The sequence below is a fragment of the Aulonocara stuartgranti genome (assembly GCF_965226115.1).
Source record: "Aulonocara stuartgranti genome assembly, chromosome: 4".
Classification (NCBI taxonomy): domain Eukaryota; kingdom Metazoa; phylum Chordata; class Actinopteri; order Cichliformes; family Cichlidae; genus Aulonocara; species Aulonocara stuartgranti.
This window is the reverse complement of record NC_138942.1, coordinates 5,607,726-5,626,635: the sequence shown is the minus strand read 5'-3', so window position 1 is coordinate 5,626,635 and position 18,910 is coordinate 5,607,726. Positions and strand designations below refer to the sequence as shown.

The 18,910-nt window shown below is 41.7% G+C and overlaps 1 protein-coding gene across 3 annotated transcripts in view; it reads left to right on the top strand.

Moving 5' to 3' along the window:
* Positions 1-18,338, top strand: part of lrrc4ba (leucine rich repeat containing 4Ba) — a 45,739-nt gene extending 27,401 nt beyond the window's left edge. For all 3 annotated transcript variants that reach the window (XM_082531926.1, XM_082531924.1, XM_082531925.1), the window contains 2 exons: positions 6,124-6,661; positions 15,423-18,338. In XM_082531926.1, coding sequence (XP_082388052.1) covers positions 6,416-6,661; positions 15,423-17,369 — 2,193 coding nt within the window. In that variant the 5' untranslated portion in view covers positions 6,124-6,415 and the 3' untranslated portion in view covers positions 17,370-18,338. The remainder of the gene's footprint in view (positions 1-6,123; positions 6,662-15,422) is intronic.
* The last annotated feature ends 572 nt before the right edge of the window (positions 18,339-18,910 follow it).

Below are 18,910 nucleotides of genomic sequence, written 5' to 3'. Positions count from 1 at the left end.
AATTGGGGTGTGTGAGAGCAGATTTTCCACTGTCTTAAAGCCTCACAGGCACAACCCCGTTTGGCAAGATGTCACAGCGATCAGGAAAGGTCATAGCTCTATTCCCACAGCACACAACCAACATGATGAGCTTTCCTCTTTTCTTTTTTTTCCTCGTGGCTGCATGAGCTGCCATCTTGGTGTGTGCCGAGTCATTATTGATGGGCCTCCATGCTGATGTGCAGACAGGGTTCTGCAGAGAAGGAGTGTGCTCCTGTCTGTCCGACTTGCTGCTTGTTCGACTGTCAGCGCATCTTTCTGGTTGTCTTTCATCCTGTCTCTTTCTTCTTATATCACTTAGAGCAACAGTCCATTATTGGTCAGTATACACTACTAAAGATCACACGTTTCTCGTGGTGAAAAAAGGAGAACGCTTCACTCCCTTTTCTGCTTCTTTCCTCGAGGATTCGATCTGATGGGGGAAAGAACCAGACGGAGATGAAGTGGAGAGTAAAATTATTCAAACTCAATTACCCAAAATTTAGAAGCTGTCACAAGTCTTTATGAAATAAGGTTCACAGGATACATGATTGCAGCGAGGATCAAAAGCATCAAGATGGGGGTCTTTTGACCTTTTCAACTCTACAGAGCCTCTAGCAAGTCGGGCATTAAAAATTCATAGTGGGCAAGCATAGAGTGTGCAGATGCACACAACTTTACTTTAAATTACTGAGAAATGAAATGTGGGAAATCCTTTAAGTGTAGAATGGTGTCAGGGTTTATTTGATAAAATCAAAGTTTTGTGCGAACAGAATATACCAATAAAATCAAATATATCAGCTCTTTGTAGCTCGGGGGGAATTTAAAGAGAATACTGAAGGAATACCTGTGATGTATTATGACCCAAAAAAGTGAAATTATTTTACCTGACGTTCCAGTGATCCACTTCCATCCATTTCAATATTATGTGAAAATTGAAAATTAAACTGTTAGCTTCTGTCAAATACTCCCTTCATAATAACTGAAAAGATAAAAAACTGAAACAGAAACTAAAACTTGGCATTTTTTAAATAATAAAAACTAGACTGAAATGAGCAAAACCATTCTGGAAGCTGAACTGGAATTTAAAGGAGTGAAAAACTAAATAAAAATAAAAACCATACTGAAAACACAGAGCTATAACTTATGATCATTTTTTTAAACGTCCACCAGAATTATTTGGCAGTTTTGCTAGATTTCTTTCTCCCTTTGCCCGCGTGGGTTTCCTCTGGATTCTCCAGCTTCCTCCCACAGTCCAAAGACATGCATGTTAGATTAATTGGTGATTCAGACTTGGTCCGAAGATATAAATGTGAGCGTGAATGATCGTCTGTCTGTCTGCGTTAGCCCTGTGATGGACACGCATAATGTCCAGGGTGTGCCCGATGTCAGTTAGGATAGGCTCCAGCTGACTGTGACCTCAGCTGGATAAGCAGTTAAGGAAATGGATGGATGGTTAAAGTCCCTAAAACTAGGGTTCAAATCTTAAAACTGCATTAACTGACTGTGCTGAGCAGATGATTTACAGTGGGCATGTTAAAGTATTTTTTAATGTAAGCTGCCCTTTGTGGACAAATAACAAGCTATCAGAGGAGTGACAGCAAACCTAAATAAAGTAAATCTAAAATGTCTCTGAGCTCAGGGGGAGTGGGGAGCTGCATGATAGATTTCTGCAGGTTCTTCATTATGAACAAATAGATTCAAGTTGTCATGTGATCAGCAATGATTTAAAACATGTTAATTGTAGTAGCTTTATTTAGTATTATTCTAAGAACATTTAAAAAATCTTATAAGAAGAAAAAAAAAGATCTGTGTAACTACAGTAATGTGTGCATGTGAGAAGCTGCTTGGGAAAACAGGCTGTATGTGCCTTAAAAATTCCAAAAAGTTGTTTTCTTTGCGTATGAATGCGATTTATGCACCTGTTAATGTGCCACTACGTCATCGCTCTCAGGGAAAAACGGCCCTGACCTTTGTTCTTGTGATTTGTGGTTGCTTGACATTTGTGGCGACTCGCTGGACGAAGGAAACTGTATCGACATCGCTGCTACAAACGGTAACCGCGGCCTGCCGTTACCCTACCTCGTGGTTTGTGCAGCGTTGATGTCATTTGCGCTCACGCTTGGTCCATGCCATTTGTATACGTGTGTATAGGGTGCTAATGAGGGAGGACGGGGAGGTGGAGCGGGGTGGATGTGGAATCGGTGGGATACAGCTGGACGGAGTGGGAGACTGTGGTGAATAGGTAACCATGGTAACTCTGTTGGCTAAGATTTGAATGCAGCGAGAGGAATGAGAGAGCAAAAGGAGTGGGGGAGTGGGGGGAGGAAGCTGCAGTGTGTTTGTGTTTGGAAAGAGAAAGAGTGGGGGTTAAGGGTTAATATGCATCATTGTAGCAGGTTAATCTTTCATCAAACTGTGGGGTCAGTGCAGCGTTTACCCCCGCCACTGGACACTACAGTGTGCCACACGGGGGGGGAAGAGGGGGGAGAGGGGTGGAGGTCCAGGAAATATGTAGTAGTAGGGTAGAGGAGGAGAAGGAGAGGGTGGAGGGGAGGTGTGAGGCAGCTGGGAAGGGAGGGGGGATGAATGTGAAAGAGTTTGCAAAGAGGAAGAGAGTGTTCCCACTTTTAGAGAATGAGATGGGAGATAGGAGGAAGAAGATATCAGGGGAGATAGAGAGAGGAAGAGGAGAGTGAAGATAAGGAGGGAGGGTTACAGTTAGAGACTATTGTAACATGTGGAAAGTGACAGCGGTGAGGCAGAATACAATCAACCAGCCTCTAACCAGCTGTCAGCTTCAAGCAGCCTCATTCTCCTCGATGGACCCAACATCTGAGCTAGCATCTTAACCTCAGCCCCAGTCACCCCCGGCTCTCCCCCTTGCGCTCTTTCTTTCTCCCCCCCCCCTTTTGCACCTTTCCACCCTGCTCTGATGCCGTCTACCTGAAATAGCTCTGGCACTTAAATCTCGCCAAAAGGAGAGGGGAAAAAAAGGTAGCTGGAAATTAAAATACGTAGAAAGGTGAGAGCTGGTCCAGAAATAGCACTGCGAGTTCCTCTTCATCCATCGGCTGATGACGAGCAGCTGCAGACGAGTGGGACTGTTGCTTTCGCTGCCACCGCTGGTGCCCTGTTCTTTCTGACCAGAGACACCGCCGCCACTGCTGCTGATATGATTTGTCATCGTGTCCTTGTGTGTGTTTTAATGTCATTGAACTTGAGCACACGCATTATTGATCAATCTTGGCCCAGCCAGTCCAAGCCTGCCTCTCCTCCCACTCCCCTGGCACTCAGGAGAAACCTCCCGCTCTGTCCCTCCATCTCTTCCTCTACATCTCCACCTGTTTCAAATTCATCCCTCTGTATTGTCTTTTGCCTCCATCTCTCCTTCACTCTGTTTTATATGCGTCTCTGTGTTGTCATTCCCCTCCCTCCATCTCTGTCTGCTTTATATTCATCTCTCTATTGAGCCTTCCTCCCTTCTCTCCTCTCTCTCTCTCTTTCTCCCTCTCTTGGTGAGTGAGAGATGATTAATATTAATGTCTCTTCTTTTCTTCCTCCCTATTTTCCCTCTTCCACTTTTTTATCTTCTCTTTTTTTTAACAACTCATCTCTTTTCTGCTCTTCCCACTATTTATACCTCTCTCTGGGTCTTTATCCCTCATCATCCCTTTCACTCACCCTTCCCTCCATCTGTCTCCGTCTCGATCTCTTTCTTCCTTTCTGTCTCTCTTTCTCCGGCCCTCTCTCTGCAGCTGTTCAGTATTCATCTATTACTGTAGTGTTGATAATTCCCTTCTCTGCCTGCAGCCATACAGTCATCTATCAGATTAATAATCCTCCTCTCCTTCTCATTCTCTGCTCCCCCCAACATCTCCTTTCTTACTGTGCCAAGTGAGGATGCTCAGCGTGTCAAATGAGTTTGCGTGTCAAAGTCCCATCATTACAACTATCATCATTAATATCTAAGATTGCTGGATGCCCTTATTTAAGGTTATTCAGGTTCTAAACAGCTTGCAGGGAGGGATACAGAGGCGCTCTGCATCTCGGACTTGAACGGCCGCATTTTAGTCCCACCTCTGTGTCTGTGCTACTGCAACAAAACAAAAAAAAGCGCTTACTGATTTCAGTTTGTTTTCAAGGTCTGGATAACTTTAATTAAAGGTGGTAAGTGTTCATGTTCAAACATCAATATATCATTGTCGTATTATTTGTTATACCTTGGAATAATTAGTGCTAACAAATGAGACCACAGCAGAGATGACTGGAAGGCTCTATCTCACACTAGTGGTGTTATTAATGCTTCTCAGAATTAAGACCAAATGTCCCAGAAACCCCACCGCTCCCTAGATCTTGTTTTTCATTCTTTCTGACGTCTACCTTTGCAAAATGTTGTGCTTTTTGTCTCTTTTGCTCCTACAAATCACACATTTCCTGTAAAACCCAACATTGTTATTCACTCTGTAGACAGCAGAAATATTGCAGTTGATGCAGAGAATGGTGTATTGTGTATGTTCCACAGCGTTTTAATAATTAGATTATTGTAGTTAATATCACAGCTTTGAGATTTTAAGTGGAAATTCTTCAATCTGACTAACCATGCATACATTCTTGCATATGTAATTCCTTTCTGATATGGAAACTATTTTGTTTACTAATTTGTTCCTTATGTTGGAAGTATTGATATAACTGCAGGTTTAATTGGGTTTAATTTAGATGGATTTTAAATAACTTACTTTTAATAATTCAGGTAATCCCCTGAACAGTCAAAAAAGTCTACAAACCAAAGACTGTATATAAAAGATGGATGGAGATGACCATTTTAGAAAACATGCACCTGTTTTAACTAAAAAAAGAAAGAAATTGAGGCGTCTGAACGTGACTTTACAAACCATTTGTTAATGCCGCTGTGTTTATCTTCGACCTACCAAACTGACAATTTTCCTACCCACTGAAACTACCATTTCTGAAGCAATGTAAAAGCCATAATATACTTCTAAATATACTATCATGTAGTTTATGTTTTGTCCTGTAAATTGTTTGAGGGTCTTTTTCCACTCAACCCAAACTAGTCAGTACATATGGGTGTCCTTCTCTGACCCACATACTGCTAGAGATTTCATCCTGTTAAAAGGGAGTTCTTCTTCACCACCATTGCCACGTCTTTGAGGTTTTCTTTCTTTTTCCTTAAATAAAAATGATTTTGGTTCAACTACTCCTTTTCAGATGTGTAAATACAGGTGAGCTTAGTTTTACACAGTGAAGAGTTCTGACCCATGTCGAGCTGACAACACGTGTGCAGAATTCATATGCATTTCTTCACAAGTGTAACTTTAAGTTGCACAAAATGATCCATGTCATTGTCTTTCAAGGCTTTAATATTTTCAGCGCTGTATTGCATCAAATCAACAAAACTCATTTTCCTGAATTACATTTCAGGCAAGTGACATTTGTCACCCAAACACAGCATTCAACAGTTGTCGTGTTTATTTGGCGACAGATCTTATTCTTTTAAACATGAAACAAGTGTACAAAGATCACTTCTTCTCTGAGTGTTCTTCTAACTAAACTTTTGAGCAGTTGAAATCTGCACAGGAAAACCTCAAAAGCAAAACTGCACCGTTTCCATGCTGTTTCAGTACGATTTTGTGTGACACTGCTTATCTGTTTACAGCGGTTATGCCAATGTTTCAAGAACTAATTTCTTTCTGATTTATTGATTTACAAAATGCAATCCTTTAAAAACCAAAATACCTGATTGTCCCACTTCACATTGTTTGTTTCCGTATCTCCACACCTCCACCTCGTAACATTAATTACAGAATCAGCTTCCATCTGCCCTGTGTGTAAGGATTTGATTTCTGACAAAATGTCTGCTCAGGGATTATGTGGGATTTGATATGAGCAGTGACACAGAAGTTCTAATGCTTCTGAAAGATTTTTTGACAATCCCTCCCATGATAAGCTATATCGTAGCTGCCTACCCATTATTTGTTCTGTTCGTTGTCTATTGGTAAAAACACAAAGTGTAGTCTGTCTACTGTCTTTAATATCTGCTCTCTCTCTTCTTCTCTTTGTCTCTCTCTCTTTTGTTCTTCACAGTAACTCCTGGGTTCTTCTCACTTCACAAAAAGCCTCACTCGAATCCCCCGACAGCACCAGAAAAAAAGGGAATAACATCTGTTTATCTGCATATTTCTATGTTCAAAAAACAAGAGGGAAAAACACAGAGCTCGACAGAGGACACGAAACATCTCAGAGCATGCGGAATTAGAAAGAACAAATTGCCACTGGAGGACCAAAGGGAAAGCAAACCTTTTCTAACAGATCCACCAGTGTGGAGTCACCTCACCTGTACCTTCGGATTAAAGAGCAGGGTCATGTCCCAGTTGCCATGCGCATCGCCACGCTGACCTGCCTTCCCGGCCCCTCCCCCTTCCTCTTTCTATTGGCCCAGCTGCTGCTGCGGCTCCTCCTCCCTGGGCCGGAGTTAGTGGGAGCCGCCTCCACCTGCCCCTCCCTCTGCACCTGCTCCAACCAGGCCAGCCGAGTCATCTGCACCAGGCAAAACCTGGAGGAGGTGCCAGAAAGCATATCAGTCAACACGCGATACCTCAACCTGCAGGAGAACTCAATACAGGTAAATAATGGTGGACGGAGGTCAAATCATTTCAGTCTGCATTGCAGAGCTAAGCATGACTAATGTTTTTATTCACTGAGATGATGATGTTAGTGTTGTGAAGTTTTTTTTCCTTTATATTTGTCACACTTACATTTTTCAGATCATTAAACCAATTTTGAAATTAGACAAAGAGTAAATACAAGACGCATTTTTAAAATTATGATTTCATTTACTAAGAGAAAAAACTATTCAACCCCAACTGGGCTTATATGAAAAAGCAATTGCTCCCTAAAATTAATAACTGGTTGTGTCCTTTTGGCAGCAAGAACTGCAGTCAAGTGTTTCTTTCATCATTGTAGAAGAATTTTGACTCGCTCTTCTTTGCAGAATTGTTTCATTTCTGCTACATTGGAGAGTTGTAGAGCATGAAAGGCCTGTTTAAGGTCAAGCCAAAGTATCTCAGTCAGATTTAAGTCCAGACTCTGACTAATCCACTCCAAAAACTACATTTTTATTTTGAGCTATTCAGAGATGCTTGTCGGTGTGTTTCGGTGCGTTTTATTGTCCTACATAACACAAGTGGATTTTTGGTAGAGGCTAGAATTCATGGTTCCATCAATTGCAACAAGTTTTTCAGGTCCTGAAGCAGCTAAGCAGCCTCAGACCATCACATTACCATCACCGTGTTTGAATGTTGCTATGACGCTCTTTTCATGTGATGCTGTGTTAGTTTAATCCCAGATGAAACAGGACTCAAACCTTCCAAAAAGTTTAACTTTTGTCTCATTTGTCTGCAGAATGAAGATGAGCCTTTGTGTTCTGTTTGGTCAGCAGTGGTTTTCAGCTTGGAACTCTCCTATCCGGTTGTTCAGTGATGACGCGACGAATCCTACTTCCGGGTCTAAAGTAGTCTGCGTTTAATATGGCTTTTGTGTTGTTAACATGTTTAATGTTATGTATTTTCTTCTATTTGATCTCAAAAAGCTCCTAAAACAGTCAGTGATCCCTGTTGACCTCCCTCGGCTTTTATTACCACTAATCATTTATTTAAGCTCAGTTTTTAAAACCTTAGGATGTAACTACAGCCCAGCCCATGCAGCAGTATATGAATGACTAACCTCGTATTGTGGATGGATTATCTCAGTTGTTCTCCTGGCTGAAGTTTGGTCCTTTTACAGCATCCTGCCATGCGATTACATTTGTTCCTGACCACCGAGAACACTCACGTTAACTTTTATCGAGTGGAAAAAAAGTTAGCTTGTTTATATTATGCTAACATAGCTATGTCGCTAGCGGTCACGTAGCACATCATTATATACCAGCTAGCCAAACTTCAGTAACCCTACAAACATCACTGCTGTTTAGTTTTCTGTCTTCATTTATGTTGGAAGTGATAACAGAGCTGTACGTTTGAATTTGTTTCCAAAACTCCGCAGTCAGGACATGCTATATTGTAGTTAGATAGAAGCTAGCGAGCTAACTCCCTGCTAACTTCTAACTCCGTTAAATGTCATAAATTCCGTTTTCATGGATGCCTGGAATGTTAAACTCAATTGTTACACCTGGTAGAGCAGAACGCTGATCATTTTATTAAAGATGAAAGACTTTAGACAGTTTTTCAACTCTCAGTAATGCCATAGTGATCGTTTGATATATGGACCTGCAGCGGAGTTTAGACCCAGACACGGCTAGTGACGTCAGACTGAACAATCGGATAGTCTCCTATTGATGTCATTTTTGCCCAGCCTCTTTCTTCTTGTTTAATAAATAACCTTAACCTTAAATAACCAACTAGTAAGGCCTGCATTTCTTTAGATGTTGCTCTGAGTTCTTCTGTCTCCTGAAGTAATTTTAGTAGGTCACTCACTCCTGAGAGGGTTCCCCACTGTTCCAGGTTTTCTCCAGTTGTGGATAATGGCTCTCACTCTGGTTCACTGGAGTACCAAGGCCTAAGAAATAGTTTGCAACCCTTTCCAGGCTGATAGATGTCAATGGCTTTGTTTCTCACCTGTCCCTGAGTTTCTTTAGATCGTTGCTTTTTCAGATCTTTTAGCCTGCTTCATTTTGTCGGACAAGTCCTTTTTAAGTGTTTAAGAGCAGGTGTGGAAGTAATCAGGCCTGGATGTGTCTAAGGAAACTGAACTCCAGAAAAATGTGTTAACCTGAGCCAGCTAGGGTTGGGTAGCTTTTCTAGTCAAATGAAATAAATGAAATAATAATTAAAAACCTGCATTTTCTATATTGCTTTTGTCCAATAATAAAATTTGTTTGGTGACCTGAAACAGTAGCAAATATGGAAGGAAAATAAGAAATAAGAAAAGGGGCAAACACGTTTCCACAGCCCTGTACATGTGCACTCAAAAGCAGGCGTGTGAGCTAAACAACAGTTTATAAGTTGTTCCTTTGCAAATATTTTAATTGCTAAGTATGTTATGACGGATGAACAGTAGGATTTAACAATACTGGATATTTAGTAGTTTGTACCAGTGGCTTGTTTGTACTAGTTCCAAATTTCTTGCAAAATTGGAAGATTTCCTCCTTGGACTGCAAAGCAGGATAGATAAGGATAAATCAGGATAAATCATCACTTTCTTATCAATGAGTTATGACAGAGCAATTGCAACAGCTACACTGGTCGCCCTCTCCCACATAGGGATTTTGAGGTGCTATGGGAATTCTTCTGTGTTTCACATGGTTTTTTAATGGGCCTCCTTCTTTAGCATACAGTATATAGGTAGACTAGAACACTTGTAGCTACATGCCTCCCCTTTCACTTCTCAAAAGAATTGCAGTACCTAGAAAAGTACCTGCTCATGGGAGACACAGCAGATAGATTCAAATTTTTGATCTGGATTTTTTCTGGATTTTCTGGATTTTACTCCAGATTTTCCAAATTTTACTTGTCTTGGGAGGGCTGTGCCAGGGAATCGAGAAATGGTTGGGATTGGCATAAAAAGAGCACCAGCTTTTAATTCCCTGAGGCTGGGTTTCTGTCTCCGGCCAGTCTGGAACCCAGTATCCTTCAGATGTAAAGGGGAATGTGTTAACCACTACAACAAGGAACTAATATGCTACCTATAGTAGTTATAGTGCTATAAAAAATGGCAACAATAAAAAAAGTCTTTCTTTTGTTGTTGTTATGAATCTCAGTTACCAAAAGGTATCATGTATTAGTAATCAGCTGCTTCTCAAAGGACTCTCACATCCCCCAACTGATACTGATTGTTCTGCTTCGGTTACCTTTGGGTGGCAGCAGAGGAAGCGGTTCACTATCTGTTACAGGTTGTAGATTGAATACAGTTCAGCTCAAGAACAAGGACTACCACGGCAATCTGCAGTCCAAGAACGAGCCATTGGAGTCTACCAGAGTGAGAGAGGAAGGATTCACGCAGCTAAACTATATAGTAGATCTTCACAATAGTGATCCAGTCACCTAGCCATTAAGCTAATGGGGAAACACAAAAGGGGGAGGGCTGGAGCTAGCTGGCTAATAATGACTGGATTTTCCAAACAAGAGTGAAGGGATGTCCAATAACATATACTAATAATAATATACTGCAGATGATGTTGTTCTCTGAGATTAATAAAAAAAAAGATGCTAAAATGATTCACCAAAATATACTAACCGACTCGCCGAAGTAAAGTCTGTGTGTGGGAAACTCTGGAATATGACACAAATATTCACACATAAACTGCTAAAAAGAAAAGCATACAATACATGCAGTTTATTTCTGTAAGCATCATAAGCTGCATCATGATGCATGATGTAATTTCTGAAGGTGCTGACTGCCAGTCATTTTTCCTATAACACTAATTGATTGGAGGTCATGGTTCATTCTCTTTTTTACAATCAATGCACAGAGAAAACACTCATTCTGGCATTTGAAATACGCCACATTTTCAGCATTTCTTTTCAGCAAATAACCTATTGACACTTCTCTACAAACTCATTTATTTCTTTTATTATGAAAGGAGATATTTGCATAGTCAGTGATATAGCACAGTCGCATCTTGTATAGCAGATTGAGGATTTTCACATCATAATGCACACATCTAAAAATCAACACATACACAGACACCAGCACACTTATGTGTCTTTAACACTTGTGTTTGCATTTTTTGCCCGCTATCAGAGCGAACATTTGCGTTTGCAGTTGTGGATGTTAGGATTAACTTGTTGATACAGGTTCTCTCTTGGAAACTTTATTTCTAAGAAAAGACAAGAAAGTAAGCGGCTATAATGGTAGAAAAATACACTTAAGCCTCTAGTGAACTGAGGGAATATTTTATGAATTGAAAGCAAGGCAGATTTCCATGACACTGAGCTGCCTTTTGTATGCATTACCAATTTATCTCGAGTCCCTAGACAGCATTTGTGGCTTTACAGCTGCAGGGGAAGATCATTTAACCACAGACCATCGATACAAAGCACATGAATCTCTAAATTTATAAACCGAGTGGGTTGATTTTAGTCTTTGCTGCAGCATTTGATGTAGCTGGATCCATCCTCATGTTCCTGACAGTGCCTTGTTCTTTTGTGGTTTTAAATTCATTTCCACAACATTTTATCTCCTCTAATGAAAAGCAACGAGTATCCTAAACGTTGTTAAAATTGTCCAGTGCATCTCTTATAATGTCAAATTGCTCTGTACATTGGACCGAGCAGCCTGATATTCTCTATTCCTCGGAGAAAACATCTTATTAAACTTTATGTGACGTTAACGGAGCAGAAATGGGACATCACGCCACTTGATTTGGTACGTGAGGCTTTAAGAGATGCTGTTAACATGAAAGGGGAGAAAAAAATAAGGAAATAAGAAGAGTATTTGTTGCGTTTTGTTTTTAGCCTACAAAATTTGGATTCGGCTTGTTGTATCCTGCAGCCCCACTTGAAATGATTAAAAATCTAAAAATGTTTTAACACCTGAAGGCATCCTAGATTCTCTGGCTTATTTTTTCCTTCACTGAGTACCCTCAGAGTAAAGCCTTGACAGCTCCCACCCCCTCTTAACATCCTCACCCCTCCCTTTTCGCCCCCTCCCTCCTTTTGCCTATCAACTCCCCTCTTCCTCTCCCCCCGCTCCTGCTCTACATACAGAAGAAGCAATGGCCTGACTCCAGGAGCCTCTGTGTGCCTCACTGAGGGCTTTGGCTGCACATATCTCAAACAGTCAGAGATTTAAGGGGCTTTTAGTCGCGCTCACTAAACTGTGTGTCTTTGACTTCACGCCAAATGAGCTCCAGTTGGACCACACCAATGCTACTGTGCTCTGTCCAGGGCCCGTGGCACCCATAGAGTTCAGATTCATGTCTTCCTGCAGACAAAATCATCTCTTTTTGTTTGTCACACCAAATTTAGTAAAAATGTATTAATTTAATTTCATAGTTCCTTTGTGGTTTGTCGTGACACTTTATGCGAATACTGTAGTCCAACACTGATAATCAGCTTATTAGCAAGGGATTATAATGTGTCAGTAGCAAGCCCCCTGAGTCTCACGGTAACAACGGTGTGAAAAGCACTTTTGTGTCTGCAGCAAGCGCTGAAATATGGTCAGGGTTAAGACAGGGTTGGGTTTACAGTAAATTTACCACAGTGCTTTCAGATTTAATGAAAAGTCAAGAGTTTAACTGCTTTTTGTCATGTGATATATTGTCGAATGAAGCATGAAACTACTAATTAAAAGTGACCATTTTTTTTTTTGCCATTTTTCATCAGTACAAGTTGAGCTGTGCTGTAGTCATAATGTGGGCTACTGATCAAATTCCTAAAACTTTATTTTGGTCACTGGGTGTATTTGACCCCAACTTAAATGGCAAAAACAGTCCTTTTAGAAGCAAGTCTTGCAATTCCATAGCCGTCCAATTGGCAATTATTTTCTAAATGAATGGGAAACAGAGCAATTGTGAAACTACATGTGCAGAATCCATCCATCCACCGTTCCATCAATCCATCTTTTCTACAGCTCAACCAGGTCCGGGTCCTGCGGGCAGCAGTCTAAGCTCCTGGATGCTTCCTAGTTGAGAGTTTGGGGGCATTTCCTAGTGGGAGAAGATCCTGGGGGAAACCCATGGCAAGCTGGGGAGATTATGTCTCTCAGCTGGTTTTGGAACGCCTCAGTATCTTCCTTAAATTGTTGGTGAATAGGGAGAGAAATTTCTTGGCTAATATAGAGTCACTAGTTAAATCAGATCTTTTGAAGCTTAAAAAGTCTGATATTTTTGCCCAGGATAAAGCTTTAAAAGCTTATACTGCCTCCATGCAATGTGACGTACCTCCAACTATCTCCATGGGAGTCCCTGCCTCCTTTTACTGACAATAGTCTGACATGGGAGGGTCGTCAGGTAATGCAGCTCATCTGGGCATTTCAGGCTTTAAAAGCTGGTTCGCTGGGGATGAAGTACATTTGATGTTTGTTGCTTTAGTTTCAATAAACTACCTCTTGTGCAGATTCACTCATTGTCACATACTTTGGGTGAGTCTACTGAATTATGGCTTCACAATGACGCCTTTACAAAGACAGCAGGTGCAGCCTCACAGCTTGCCCTATCATGAACCTCTAGTATGTGAACACATTTGGCTCATATGTTCGTTGGTGTTGGCTGTTGATTGAGTTTTTGAGGACGTGGGTGGGACATCCACCATCTTTTCAGTCCAGAATTGTCCTAAATATTTGTATTCTCAGTGGGTGTTAGCCAAAGTTGTTGACTTAAGCTTTATTGTATCCCTGCTATTTACAACCTCTGATTGTAAATCAGAGCACTCAGTGTAACTCCATTACTCAAATGCATATTGTTTTAAGAGAAAGTCTAACGTGGAGGCCAGGGAAACCCTTAATTTGATCATGTTTATCTCCATAGTCAGAGGGACTCATTCTCAAATGCAGACAGCAGCAGGAATCACTGAGGGTCAGCAGTTATCAGTATTAGGAGAAAAATACATTTTTATTTAAATGTATGGCTTCTTTACTTAAACATACATTTAGCCCGTAAGTCATTCATTAGCAATGTTTTTTCTTTTTGTTTTGCTTTGCTTTGTGTGTTTGTTTTCGCACTGATTTGTAACATTACAAAAACTAGACCATCTCCAAATTCCAAAGATTATTTGCTAAGAACAGATTAACATAATTTAATTACATGTTGGAAACAGATTAACACATAAGAATAACAGAATGCAGAATTAAAGAAGACATTTGTCTTTCAGGGAAGAAAATATTCTTTGGCCACTCAGCCGTCGCAATAGGATTTTCTCCTTTTTTGGAACATCCAGCAAAGGGGCCGATTATGCTTTTTATTGTTGTCTGGAAAATATATACTGTCACATACTGTTGGTGGATCCTCATGTTATACGGAGAAAAATTTCAAGTAATGAGGTCAAAATAAGTACTAAGTAATAAGTAATTCCCGTGACCCCAAAGATCAGGATTCAAGCTGCTCTCAATGTTCAGGCTCAGGCAGTTTTTTTCTACTCTAGGCTCTGCATGATGTCACTGAGAGTGGATATCACTGATGGATACATACTTACCATCAACCACTCACTTTCCTCTTGTGAAATCAAACACATTGTTCCAGTTTTGCCATCCATCCATCCATCCTTTTCAGCTTATCCAATTCAGGATCGTGGGGTGACCAGAGACTATTCAAGCTACAATGGGGGACAGATCACCAATCTGTCACGGGAATTTATCTGTCTATTTAATCTGAAAAATTCTGCATCTCTCCCTCTGACTTGTCAGTGCCATTGCTCCCCTGCATTGCTGCAGGCTCTTTTAACCCCTCCACCTTCTCTGATTCTACCTGTAGGCTCAGGGGGAGAGGTTTATTCACTGCTCACCTGATTCTCTGTGTATCATATTTGCAGGAACAAGCCTAGACATCCAACTTTAAATGTATTAATGCAACTATATAAACCAGTCACTTCCGATGTGTAATACAGCCATCTCGGACTCATCCCTCTGACCATGGGAACAGAGGTCCAGCCCACCTGTTTTTGAGAACAAGCAAATCGGAAGAGATTTAGCTTAAAGGGAGAGCGCTAAAATGAACTTTTAACTTTTAACTATCAGTGCATTCTAACAAAATCCAAGGATAAAAATGTGCAGGTGGGAATGAGCATAACAGTCTGCAAGTAATCTTAGACCTTAAAATAACCACAAGAGAAGAAACCAGAGCTGCTATCACACTTAGTTGCTGCGTGCTTGTGTTTTGTTTTGGTTTTGTTTTTTTCTATTTTGTCTCACTGTGTCCTTTCTGCCATTGTCATGTGTAATATAATGAGACATTTTTTGGTTAAATGGCTGTTTGGTATTGTTTGACAATCATTTAAAATCTTCTCTGTATAAGTTAAAATATTTTAAAAGATTAATTTAATAGTTGTAAAATGAAAACACTGACACATTACAGTAATCTTGATTAATGTGCATTGTCCCTAAAAGGAAAAAAACAAACAATAAACAATAAACAATGTCAGTATTAGTGCTGCATGTCTGCTAAAGGTTTTATATAATTTGGTATTCTTTAATAAATAAAAAAGCAAATTAAACATTTAGGGAAGCTGTTATTGATCTTCATTCTCATTGAGAACTAATGCATGACAGCCAAATTAACATTTTATAAGTGTATTTGGTTTGTTATTATGAAAGGTGTAATCGAGTTTGTTTTAAATAGCTGCTGTAAAACACAGCTTCCTTTTTTTCATTTTGTTCAGATACCTTTCTTTCAGTAAGCTCCATTAATAATCCTACATGTTTTGCAGTAACTTTATCATTACTTGTCCTTCCAGGTTATCAAGTCGGACACATTCAAGCACTTGAGGCACCTTGAAATCCTCCAGCTGTCCAAGAATCAGATACGTCAGATTGAAGTTGGAGCATTCAATGGCCTGCCCAACCTCAACACGCTGGAGCTTTTTGACAACCGCCTCACGCTGGTGCCATCACATGCCTTTGAGTACCTCAGCAAGCTGCGGGAGCTGTGGCTGCGCAACAACCCCATCGAGACTCTGCCAGGCTATGCCTTCCACCGTGTGCCCTCGCTACGTCGCCTGGACCTGGGTGAGCTCAAGAAGTTGGATTTCATCTCAGACGCAGCTTTTGTTGGCCTCATCAATCTGCGGTACCTAAACTTGGGCATGTGTGGGCTGAAAGACATTCCCAAACTAACAGCTCTTGTGCGCTTGGAAGAGCTGGAGCTGTCAGGAAATAGGCTGGAGATCATCCGTCCCGGCTCCTTCCAAGGCTTGGTCTCTCTTCGCAAGCTGTGGCTAATGCACTCACAGGTTTCCGTCATTGAGCGCAATGCCTTTGATGACCTGAAAAACCTGGAAGAGCTCAACTTATCCCATAATTCCCTCCACTCCTTGCCCCACGATCTCTTCACACCCCTTCACCAGCTAGAGAGGGTACACCTTAACCACAACCCCTGGGTGTGCAACTGCGATGTGCTTTGGCTTAGTTGGTGGTTAAAAGAGACGGTGCCGAGCAACACCACCTGCTGCGCTCGTTGCCATGCTCCACCATTCTTAAAAGGCAAATACATTGGAGAGCTTGACCAAAGCCACTTCACCTGCTATGCGCCCGTCATTGTGGAGCCACCTACAGACCTCAATGTCACCGAGGGTATGGCTGCCGAGCTGAAGTGTCGAACGAGCACATCCACAACATCCGTCAACTGGATCACCCCTAATGGCACTCTCATGACCCACGGCTCCTACCGCGTGCGGATATCGGTCCTGCACGATGGCACGCTCAACTTCACCAATGTAACCCTGCGAGACACGGGCCAGTACACCTGCATGGTGACTAACGCTGCTGGAAATACCACTGCAACCGCTGTCCTCAACGTTACTGCTGCTGATGTTAGTGTCAATTACACCTATTTTACAACAGTTACTGTGGAAACTGTGGATACTGTTGGAGGTAATGATTATGCGTTGGTTGCCATCAATGAGACCTTCATCCGTGTTCCACCTGGCCCCACTCCCTCTGATTTGTGGCCAGACGGTGTTGCTACCACAGACTCCTCTCTGCCTATCAGCTGGTCCTCCTCCTCTCCCCGCGCCACTCGACCCACCTTCACTGAGCCCATCACAGACGCTACCTTAATGGATGATGTGATGAAGACCACCAAGATCATCATTGGCTGCTTCGTAGCCATAACCTTCATGGCAGCCGTGATGCTGGTGGTGTTCTACAAGCTTAGGAAGCAGCACCAGCTGCACAAACATCACGGCCCTGCACGTGCCATCGAGATCATCAATGTGGAGGATGAGCTCGGCGCTGGGGCCAGTGGTCGGGGCAGCGGCATCTCAGGCGGAGCCACCGTGACACAGAGCGGAAGCAGTGGAATTGGAGGTACCCAGAGCCTCAGGCTGCACCACCCAGAGATAGTCAACTTGCCCAACCTGGCTCGATCGGAGCACCTCAACCACTACTACAAAACTCATCACTTCAACAACAACATGATGGGCCTGGGCCTGGGCACAGGATCTGTGGGCCTCAACAACAATAACAACCCCTCACCATGCTCTCAGTCACAGAACATATCCTGTTCCCAGATTCCAACCTCCACTGGTGGGGGAACACCGACAGGTGGCACTCTGCCCTCCCCAGTGCCCCTTCCTCAACTGGGTCTCCACAATTCTCTGAAAGGCCTGATGGGGAAAGGCCAGAACGAGCCACTACTTTTTAAGAGTGGCTCCAAGGAAAATGTGCAAGAGACTCAAATCTGAGTGAAAGTGAGGGTAGAAGTATGAGGTAAGAGGAAAGGGATGCTGGATAGTGACAGTGATATAGAAAGTACGCGAATATTTGAACTGACTGTAGCCTATACCGTCCTCGTGGATGGGTTTCAGAAAAAAAAGATGAAATTTCTCGTAGTTGCTGCTTTGTATTGTCAATCTTGGCAGGTAGAAGCAGATAGGAAGACTGAAGGAGACAGTACTGCATCTGATCAGTCCCACAAATAGCATCTGAACATAATTTTACACTAAGTCAGACACCAACACATGGAACGATCACCACAAAAATCACAATCATGTGCGCAACCCGCTATAGTCTTTGCCAAAGTCCAAGATCAAGCCAACTCTTTTCACCCAGTGGACAGCTATGAACAACAGCCTGTATGTTTTTTACAGATAGCTTCGTATATTTCCAGACACACTCAGTGTATATATTTAGAGGGAGACATAATATTGGCTACTGAACATGTTTTCAGATTAGTGTTTGGCAGAGACTCCGAATAACAAACAATGATTTGGGTGAGCAGTGCTGTCCCAGGTTTCCAGGAAGCACTAAAATACAGAGCAGAGCAGCGATACTGTTCAGAACACAGACTAGTACTTTGCAGGGAGAGAAAACAACAGCAATTGTTTTTTCCGAGTGGTTTCACTTCTCTCTCACTTTCTCACTTTTTTCCCTTTCACACTTTACTGGCTACTGTCTTCTTTGAGGGAAGAAAGCAACAGAGTGGGCTATCATGGGAGGAGAGAAACCCCGTGGCATGAAGGACAAAGAGCGATGTATTAAAAAAAAGGACTAAAGTACATATTATATATACCGTAAATATATTTTCATTCAAAGAAGTAAATTATAAAGAATCTTTATCAAGCTTCTGACTAAAAACTACGACGTCTGAAGAATATATTAAAAAGAAAAACACACACAGTTGTTTTAGTGCCCCCCACCCCACTGCCCTCCCCCCCCTCCCCCTTACTACTTCCCTCAACTTGGAACAAAATGGCCACTGACTGTGCCGCATAAGGACACGTGGGAGAGTGGGGGAAAAAAAAACAACAAAAAAAAGCAAAACAGACAAAATGTTTGAGTGAATTTATTTTGGTCTTGACTTTTTTGTAGCCACAGAGCGTGTTTTCCCCTCTCCTGTCGCATTCACATAAACAGGGTCGTGTTTATGCTCTACTGCGAAAATACGAAATACGACAACAGCTCTCCATCGTTTGGTACAGCTACAGCCTAGCGGGAGTGTTAATAATAATAATCGGAACGGTAATAATGATAACAAGGTTTAGCTTTATTTGTCATAATGAACGTTTAATGATTAGCACATGAACTGACACAAAATGTTGCACATGCTGATTTAGCATGCTCTACAGACGTCTCCAGATTTGATTTCAGCCGATCATTTGAGATTTATCCAAGGGATTATGTTATCATTATTAGCATTCATGCGACTATTATTATTACTACTTGTGCCTACAAATAACTGAAAAGTACTTTTTTTCATTTGTATATGACGCTGAAGTTGTTTATG